Here is a 9,887-nt window from a genome sequence, read left to right as displayed (position 1 = left end):
AATGTATTGCAGTATAGTAGCACTATTGAGATTACAAAGAATGGAGGGTCGTAGATTAATAGTAATTTGAGCTCCGAGGGGAAGGGAGATCAATACTCTGATTGGCTGTAGAAGAGAAAAAGGGCGGGACTAAGAGCAGTGAAACTAAACAAATATTCTGTTACGGAGAAGAGGGCATTTAATGAAACAAACAGTACTGCAACAGAGGGCTCTGTTCAAACGTAATGCACAAAATAAGGAATAAGGTGCCATTTGGGACACAGCCCTCACACTACTACCACAGGGAGAGAGGATTGATGGTGTTGTGGGCACTGGGGAATGATGAGAGGGTGCTGACACATTGACCCCTGCATCCTGCATATCCCTCTCCCCTCTTGACCTTCATTGTGTGCGCATTGATCAGATCTGTGCTGCTGAGAATGTGAGCCACATCCACCAGTCATTTCCCCCTCCAATGTTATTGACTTATTGGGAAAGAAGCTCTGGGAATCCAAAGGCAGGCTCAGTTACATGAGCACATTTCACATCCATGTGCGAGGTGGGGTGAAACACCTCCCACAGCCAAACACGCTCACACACACTGGTTGCAATCCAGACTGACTACATTACAGACGTTAGACTGTGCAGTGAGGCATCAGATTGCTTTATCATATGATGTGGTTTACTGATACATTATAACACTTGCGCATGACTCCCCCCTAGCTATTTTAAGATGAATGCACGAACTGTAAGTCACTCAGGATAAGAGTGTCTCCTAAATGAGATCTGGCATATGTCTGCAATGTATTCGGCCTGGAAGGTGGCGGTGTGTGTTATTGACTCAGTTGGAGACAGACCCTGGAACAAAGACAGGTGGGTCAGATTAGCCAGGTCTCTCCACCTTTCTTCCTAGTTAGATAGACTCATTCCTAACCCAGTACAGCAGTGTTGAAATAGTAAGACTGTGATATTCCACCCTTGTGATTGTGCTTCTCCCTCCCTTGCAGTGCCCGTTATGGCCACTGGCACAAGAATAAGACCCCAGGCGAGTACCGCACCGGGCCGCGCGTCATGGTCTTCATCATCGGAGGCGCGTCCTTCAGCGAGATGCGCTCTGCCTACGAGGTCACGCAGGCCAACGGGAAGTGGGAGGCTATCATTGGTGAGTCTGACACCGGGGGGCGCCACTGGGCGCAGGCCGAGGGGGGATACGAGGGACTCCTCCGTAGGGAGTGTGACATTAGTGGTACATTAACACACGGATTCCTTTCATTTATGCAAGAATGCAGATTCATTTCAAATGGACACATAGCCCCTCCCTCTGGGTACTTGTAGGTCTGAAAAGTCTGGATAGGTAGCCACAATATGGTAATATGTCCACAATGCCCTCTGATAGGCTAGGTGGAATGGCTGATATCTACACAATTCTTTTCAAGATCTACACAAGGTGCTTTAGGGATGGGGGCTAGGACTTATATTGTGAAATGGGCGTCCTTCACTAACTGACTGACTCTCGTACATTAGCTACTTCTGTTATGTCCCCATTCATTGTGGTCAGCACAGCAGAACATGAATACACGTGTCTGCCATCATCAGTGCCAATGTAACTGTATTCTGTTCCCACTGTGTTGACCACAAGTGAATAAAGAAGGACGAAGCAGAGAAGTCATCCGGATAATCTTTCTCTCTTTTGAGCGTCTACCGCACTCGACCGTACTTCATGAACATTTTGACTCATCCACACACCAACATAGTTGACCTCAATTCGCTTTCCGACTCCCATACACCCACACCATGAATCCCAGTCAGTAAAGGTTAATTAAGCGTAAGCTTATGTCATGACCCTAGTTTGCCTATTGAAGCAATCAACACTTTTTTTTAGTGCTAGACTTAGTGCTAGACTTAGTGCTAGACTTAGTGCTAGACTTAGTGCTAGACAGTGCTAGACTTAGTGCTAGACTTAGTGCTAGACTTAGTGCTATATCTAGCAACTTAGATGGAGGAAAACGTTATGTTTCTGATGAACACTTACCTGGAATGCCACCTGTGATATGTTTAAACCCCTTTTGGGTGACATGTGTTCCCTGTTCATTGAATGTTGTCTGTCGAGTCAGCCAGTCCTAAGGGAGGGGGTGTCTCCTATGTTGTTTTTGCTGTGCTATGCTTTTGCTTTTGGATTCAGTCTTGTTCTGTCTAAAAACACTGTTGTCTTTGAATTGCAGCTACACCCTGTCTTTTTCTGTGCATCTGGGTTTCGTGTGTGTGTGTGCGTGTGCGTGTGTGTGTTTGTGTGTGTATGTACAGTATGTGGATGGTGCTGTGCAGTGGTGTGTTTAACACCTTCTTTTGGAGATGGCAAGGAAGGGGCAGAAGAGAGAAAGTGGCATGGGAGGCATGGCATGTGATGAGAAATGAGCGTGAAGCGCCCTCTGTTCCTCCACAGGTTCCACCCACACCATCACCCCCATCAAATTCTTAACGGACCTGCAGCACCCTGACTTCCGAGAGTCCACTAGGGTGTCCTTTGAGGAGCCAGACGCAGGCTCAGACGAGTGAGACAGACAGAGAGAGGGAGGGAGGGAGAGAGAAATCACACTCTGACAAAGTAAAGGCAGCCGCACAAAGAAGCCCTTTCTGAACCCCCACAGCACAAGGGCTTTTTTCCCCTCCGTACTCCTCTTACTACACTCAGTACTGTTTAAACTCCGCCCCCCTACCCTCAGGGATGGCTGTCTGGTCCCTGGCTCACTGCATTTCCCAGTTACCTCAAGCTCCACCTCCTGCAGGCCAACACCCAATCACAGCGTGATACAGTGTGATACAGTGTGATTGGTGACCCCCACAGCCAATAGCGATTGGCCATGCCATGCTGCTGACCGATAGAATGGGCATGTGTTGCAGTATCTGTTTGTTGGGCCTTCAGGTAGTGAAGCCTGTGTGAGCTGGCCTTGCTACAGGCGTCCTGACCTCATCCCTGCTGCCCCTCTCCACCTCCACATCATCTCAGCTGGGTGGATTAAATCGCCCTCTCTGCCCTCAGGGCCCTCTCGGCCTGTTTCATACCCTACTTCCCAGAATTAATCCTTTTTTGGCGCAGATTTAATCTACCCCCGAGATCCATCTTTTTCTACTTTATTATTACGATCTAATTATTTTTTATAATTAACACCTTCAAGACAATCAACTTGATTTAGTGGTTTCTTACAGGATAGGTCCTTGAGTTGATGTTGGATTTCAAGAAAGGATTCTCGTTCTTTTCGTTCTCTCTTTTTTTTCAACTTTCTCCCCCTCTCCTCCACTTCACGCTCTCTCAGTCCACCAGACATCACATGCATGCTTACATGGCCCACGAGTCATCTGCAGAGAACACCAATGTACAGTGCCTTGCGAAAGTATTCGGCCCCCTTGAACTTTGCGACCTTTTGCCACATTTCAGGCTTCAAACATAAAGATATAAAACTGTATTTTTTTGTGAAGAATCAACAACAAGTGGGACACAATCATGAAGTGGAACGACATTTATTGGATATTTCAAACTTTTTTAACAAATCAAAAACTGAAAAATTGGGCGTGCAAAATTATTCAGCTCCCTTAAGTTAATACTTTGTAGCGTCACCTTTTGCTGCGATTACAGCTGTAAGTCGCTTGGGGTATGTCTCTATCAGTTTTGCACATCGAGAGACTGAAATTTCTTCCCATTCCTCCTTGCAAAACAGCTCGAGCTCAGTGAGGTTGGATGGAGAGCATTTGTGAACAGCAGTTTTCAGTTCTTTCCACAGATTCTCGATTGGATTCAGGTCTGGACTTTGACTTGGCCATTCTAACACCTGGATATGTTTATTTTTGAACCATTCCATTGTAGATTTTGCTTTATGTTTTGGATCATTGTCTTGTTGGAAGACAAATCTCCGTCCCAGTCTCAGGTCTTTTGCAGACTCCATCAGGTTTTCTTCCAGAATGGTCCTGTATTTGGCTCCATCCATCTTCCCATCAATTTTAACCATCTTCCCTGTCCCTGCTGAAGAAAAGCAGGCCCAAACCATGATGCTGCCACCACCATGTTTGACAGTGGGGATGGTGTGTTCAGCTGTGTTGCTTTTACGCCAAACATAACGTTTTGCATTGTTGCCAAAAAGTTCAATTTTGGTTTCATCTGACCAGAGCACCTTCTTCCACATGTTTGGTGTGTCTCCCAGGTGGCTTGTGGCAAACTTTAAACGACACTTTTTATGGATATCTTTAAGAAATGGCTTTCTTCTTGCCACTCTTCCATAAAGGCCAGATTTGTGCAATATACGACTGATTGTTGTCCTATGGACAGAGTCTCCCACCTCAGCTGTAGATCTCTGCAGTTCATCCAGAGTGATCATGGGCCTCTTGGCTGCATCTCTGATCAGTCTTCTCCTTGTATGAGCTGAAAGTTTAGAGGGACGGCCAGGTCTTGGTAGATTTGCAGTGGTCTGATACTCCTTCCATTTCAATATTATCGCTTGCACAGTGCTCCTTGGGATGTTTAAAGCTTGGGAAATCTTTTTGTATCCAAATCCGGCTTTAAACTTCTTCACAACAGTATCTCGGACCTGCCTGGTGTGTTCCTTGTTCTTCATGATGCTCTCTGCGCTTTTAACGGACCTCTGAGACTATCACAGTGCAGGTGCATTTATACGGAGACTTGATTACACACAGGTGGATTGTATTTATCATCATTAGTCATTTAAGTCAACATTGGATCATTCAGAGATCCTCACTGAACTTCTGGAGAGAGTTTGCTGCACTGAAAGTAAAGGGGCTGAATAATTTTGCACGCCCAATTTTTCAGTTTTTGATTTGTTAAAAAAGTTTGAAATATCCAATAAATGTCGTTCCACTTCATGATTGTGTCCCACTTGTTGTTGATTCTTCACAAAAAAACTGTTTTATATCTTTATGTTTGAAGCCTGAAATGTGGCAAAAAGTCGCAAAGTTCAAGGGGGCCGAATACTTTCGCACGGCACTGTATGTCCCTACTGCTATCTCCACTCCCTTGGACACTGTGCTTCTCTGCAGACACTGACACTGGGAATGTAGCGATGTTCACTCGATATGCTTTAGCACCTAGAAAAGATGCGACACATCATAAAAAGAATTCACAATTGCCCCCCTCACTTTCTTTCGCATATAGCTCCATATTTCCCCCCTAGCAACACCATATGTTGCCCATACAGCATAGTCAACCAATAGTAGACCAATATGGGTTTTGGGACATAAAGACAGGAATATAAAAGTACATCATAGGTCTACTTTTCGAGCACCAATATGATCAATTACCACATCACTGCTTAATTTGGGGATTTTGTTTAATTAAGTAAGTAAGATTTTCCCCACACTGTCAAAGATATTTTCCTGCACACTTTGTTAAAGGGATAGTGTGAGATTCTGACAATGAAGTCATTTCTTTCTACTTCCCCAGAGTCAAATGAACTAGTGGATAGAATTTGTATGTCTTTGTGTCCAGTATGAAGGAAGTTAGAGGTAGTTTCGCAAGCCAATGCTAACTAGTGTTAGCACAACGACTGAAAGTCAACAGGTGCGCTAGCGGTATCCACAAGTTCATCTGACGTAGAAAAACGGCTTAATTGCCAGTCTCGCACTGTCCCTTTAAAGCTGTCTCCTGAGTGAGTTTCCCTCAACACATTAGCAAAGGACATCCATTTCGTTCTTGCTTATCTGCTAAAGCTATATCTTTTTCAAACAACTTTTGGTTTTATGGTTTTGGTGTTTTCTTAGTATCGATCACCGTGCAGTATGGACTCTTTACCACATACTGCCACATTCAACACTTCCAGAACAAAATGACCATTGTTTATTTACAAAATAACAGTTTGTTTCTGTTATCTGGTATTTGGATATGTAGTGAGTGTTGGGGAGCAACATGTATCAAAGTGTTGTGTTTCTGGCCAGAGGCCTGCAAAGCTGTGTGTTTCAGACACTGAGAGACAGGAGAGAACCAGGCAAGGCCAGTCCAAAGTTGATCTGTGACTAGTGCTCACCCCAACCCCACCCCACCCCACCCCACGCTCCCTTACACCCATGATGCCTGCATCCCCATGGTGACCCAACTTAAGATGGACTTGCCTCTTCCTCTCCTGTCTCTGTCTATGCCTATTGATGCTGGGATAAACCACTCCTGATTGGCGATCATGCCACAGCTAAAGGCCTAACTGCCAGGGCCAATTAGATTTACTGAACTTTAATTGAATTCTACCTAGCAACAGGTAAACCTATGCGTCTTCCTTGTTGAGCCAATATGACAGAAACATGCAGCTTTCCTTTAGAAACAAACCGATGAAGAATAACAATACTACTGATTAAACTGTTGAGTAGGTATGGGGAGTAAATCAAAACTTTGGTCCAGCGGTCTGCTTTATGAAGGCCTTGGTTTGTCCAAGATGGAGGGTAAGCCATTGATACACTCAACATCTTAGTGACAAAGTGATAAACTAGATGGACAAGTGTTTGGTTGACTCCAATCCTATACCTTCTGAGTTATACTGTGTCCGAAATGTGTCTTCAGCTATGAAAAAGTCAGCTCATTCATATTTTGGTGGTGCTGTTGTGTTTAGCTTTCAATTTCACATTTTCATTCACAAGCATAGGCAAAATTACTTCCCTGATGTCATCCAATCAGAGAACGGTTGGACTGAAATCTGCTTTTCTTTTTTTTGCAGTGTTTTGACCAGGTTTTTCATATTGCTGATGTTTGCATGCACTGTGATAAAAGCTTCTTAGGTCACATGCACAAGCTTACAGCTGGTTGGCTGCACTCTCCTATAGGTGTGGTCACAGGGTTCTACCACCAGTGCTTTGCAGCTCACAGAATCCTGCCTGCTCTGTGATGTCTGTGCATGTGCGTTTTTGGCAGGCAGTCCCCACCAATCTTCTTTCAATCTCTAAAATGTGTGAATAGCCCACACATCGTATGATAACCAATAATGATAACCAATACATTCTCCAAATGCTGACTATCAACTATGATTTCAAGTTTTTTGGTTGTACGTATATGTTTATCTTATTTCCAACATTTTTCTTTCTCAAGAATACAGTGGTTTCATCTAAGCGTTCAGAGCAAGAGCTGAAAACACATTTTCCTAGCAGGCTTATGTTTGGGCAGCTCTAATATAATGCTCTGTCTGTGTGCTTCCTCTGCTGCGTATCTGTCCACCTCTCTAGGATCAACCCACGTCTTCACCCCCACCGCCCTCCTGGAACAGCTCAAGACAATGAACAAACCAGATGAGGAACCAGCAAGCTAAAACCACCCAGCCCCATCTATCTATCTCCTTTCCTCTACCCTACACATCCCCCAGTCATCCTCCCAGTCATCCTCCCAGTCATCCTCCCAGTCATCCTTCATGAATTGTGGAAACATCTCATCTTGCACGAGAAGAATAAGAATATAAAACAATGATAGCATTGGTGAAAAAAATATATGTTGAAACAGAAATAAAATCATGTTGCAAGTATTCTCATGTTTTACAATGGATGCAAATAACAGAACTTATTTAAAAAATGTTTAAATATTAACTAAGGTCATTTGAAACTGAAAGTACCAAATGTAATATTGTATGCTATGAAACCTGCTAGAATGTGTAAAACGTAGAGGTTCTCTCTGTTTGTTCCCTCAGTTTATCTTATTTGTGTGATTTTTATTGGTAGTGGGTGGAGGAGGGATGCCTTACTGGAGTTGGTTGGCACTAGGAAAGTCAATGCAGTAAGATCATATCACTCAACATGCAATATAACTCATCCCTGTCCTATTAGGGGGAGAATCCTAGCTGGTCAAGACATTTGTATCAGTAGCATACAGGGATGGAACCTAAGGATTTTGGGCACTGACCAGCCAGGCTAGAAGACCGCAATTTTTACTAGTCCAAAATCTGTGCCATGCGATATTTGAAAATACAACATTTCACTAGCCGTTGGACTAGTTGGGCACCTTTTTTACTAGCCCGGTCTGAAAAGTACTAGCCATAGGCTAGCAGGCTAGCTTAATTTCCATCCCTGATAGCATGCCTGAACATTGTGTGGACTGTTACTGTATATCCTTTAGTATGGCAATACTGAGAACAAGCAACCCAAGAGATCCTTCAGTGCTATCTGTGAGTTAGACAGTAACAAACAGCCAAACTGACCCTAGGTCTGAGGATAGAGAAAAACGGGACTCTGTAAATAGCTACAGAATGGTAGAAGCATCCTTCCTCCAGCCATAAGACTGGAACTATTTACTCACCACATCCTTTTCCTTTTCTCTGGAGAGATTTCACGGTTGAGTGTCAAAAGGCCATTGCTTGCAGATGTTTAAAGAATAATCATAAAGGGCCGATTTGTATTTCAGTATTGTATCCTGTCACATTGTAAGTCTTATCATTGGTTAGTATCAAAATGTTTAACCGGGTCATGCACTGAGTAGTGTGTTGTGTATATGCCATATGTTGATGTTTTAGTGTCCCACTGTTGACTGGTGATGTTTCTGACTGTGAAGTAGTAAAAGATTTCCTTTAAAAAATGCCAATGTGAAGTCACGTGTTTGTGATGTTTTAGCTGTAGCTGTAGTGGTCAACAGGGAAAATAACTAATATCTATATTTTGTTTGTCTGTCCGTTTTATCTTCTGGTACATTTTAACTCTTCCAATGGTGAATGGCTTTGCAAAGAAAATGTAACCCCGATATTTCTATCATTTTATTTCTCCATTTTTCCTCTCTATTTCCTGGCAAAACAGGTTGTATATTGATAGCACTATGCGTTTTCTGTTATGCCAACAATTAATTTTATTTTTTCTATTATCAGTTGCTGTTGTAAAGGTTTCACTGTCTATTCAATTAATTTATATCCAAGTTATTTGTCAGAGGGAAGAAATATGAATAAATGAAACATAAGTCTGTCCTAAACCGGTTTAACTTATTGGGATTCTATATTTGCAAGTGTTGAAGCACAAACAAAAGTATACTTCATGTGTACCAATGTACTAAGGCTGTCTAATAAATTGGCTTCCATTACAAGGACAAAAGACTCATCACATTCTTTAGTCCAGGTAGCCATTTGATTATCTGTTCAGGAGTCTTATGGCTTGGCGGTAAAAACTGTTGAGAAGCCTTTTTATCCTCGACTTGGCACTCTGGTACCGCTTGCCATGCGGTAGTAGGGAGAACAGTCTATGACTGGGGTGGCTGGGGTCTTTGACCATTTTGAGGGCCTTCCTCTGACACTGCCTGGTATAGAGGTCCTGGATGGCAGGCAGCTTAGCCCCAGTGATGTGCTGGGCCGTACGCACTACCCTCTAGTGCCTTGCGGTCGGAGGCCGAGCAGTTGCCGTACCAGGCAGTGATGCAACCAGTCTGGATACTCTCGATGTTGCAGCTGTAGAACCTTTTGAGGATCTCAGAACCCATGCCAAATCTTTTTAGTTTCCTGAGGGGGAATAGGCTTTGTTGTGTCCTCTTCACGACTGTCTTGGTGTGTTTGGACCATTCTAGTTTGTTGTTGATGTGGATACCAAGGAACTTGAAGCTCTCAACCTGCTCCACTACAGACCCGTCGTGGAGAATGGGGGCGTGCTCGGTCCTCCTTTTCCTGTAGTCCGCAATAATCTCCTTAGTCTTGATTACGTTGAGGGATAGGTTGTTATTCTGGCACCACCCGGCCAGGTCTCTGACTTCCTCCCTATAGGCTGTCTCATCCTTGTCTGTGATCAGGCCTACCACTGTTGTGTCGTCTGCAAACTTAATGATGGTGTTGGAGTCGTGCCTGGCCATGCATTCGTGGGTGAACAGGGAGTACAGGAGGGGACTGAGCATGCACCCCTGGGGAGCTCCAGTGTTAAGGATCAGCGTGGCAGATGTGTTGCTACCTACCCTCACCATCTGGGGG

The 9,887-nt window shown here is 43.9% G+C and overlaps 1 protein-coding gene across 2 annotated transcripts in view; it reads left to right on the top strand.

Annotated features, from left to right (window-relative positions):
* LOC139408563 (syntaxin-binding protein 1) overlaps positions 1 to 9,027 on the top strand; it is a 39,745-nt gene extending 30,718 nt beyond the window's left edge. The window contains exons 18-20 of one of the 2 annotated variants that reach the window (XM_071152613.1): positions 987 to 1,141; positions 2,423 to 2,584; positions 7,189 to 9,027. In XM_071152613.1, the coding sequence (XP_071008714.1) occupies positions 987 to 1,141; positions 2,423 to 2,535 (268 nt within the window). In that variant the 3' untranslated portion in view covers positions 2,536 to 2,584; positions 7,189 to 9,027. The remainder of the gene's footprint in view (positions 1 to 986; positions 1,142 to 2,422; positions 2,585 to 7,188) is intronic. The other variant, XM_071152614.1, reaches the window with a different exon arrangement.
* Positions 9,028 to 9,887: the final 860 nt, after the last annotated feature.

Source organism: Oncorhynchus clarkii, chromosome 5, assembly GCF_045791955.1.
Source record: "Oncorhynchus clarkii lewisi isolate Uvic-CL-2024 chromosome 5, UVic_Ocla_1.0, whole genome shotgun sequence".
Classification (NCBI taxonomy): domain Eukaryota; kingdom Metazoa; phylum Chordata; class Actinopteri; order Salmoniformes; family Salmonidae; genus Oncorhynchus; species Oncorhynchus clarkii.
The sequence above is the reverse complement of the archived record's forward strand: the minus strand, read 5'-3'. Positions and strand labels throughout refer to the sequence as shown.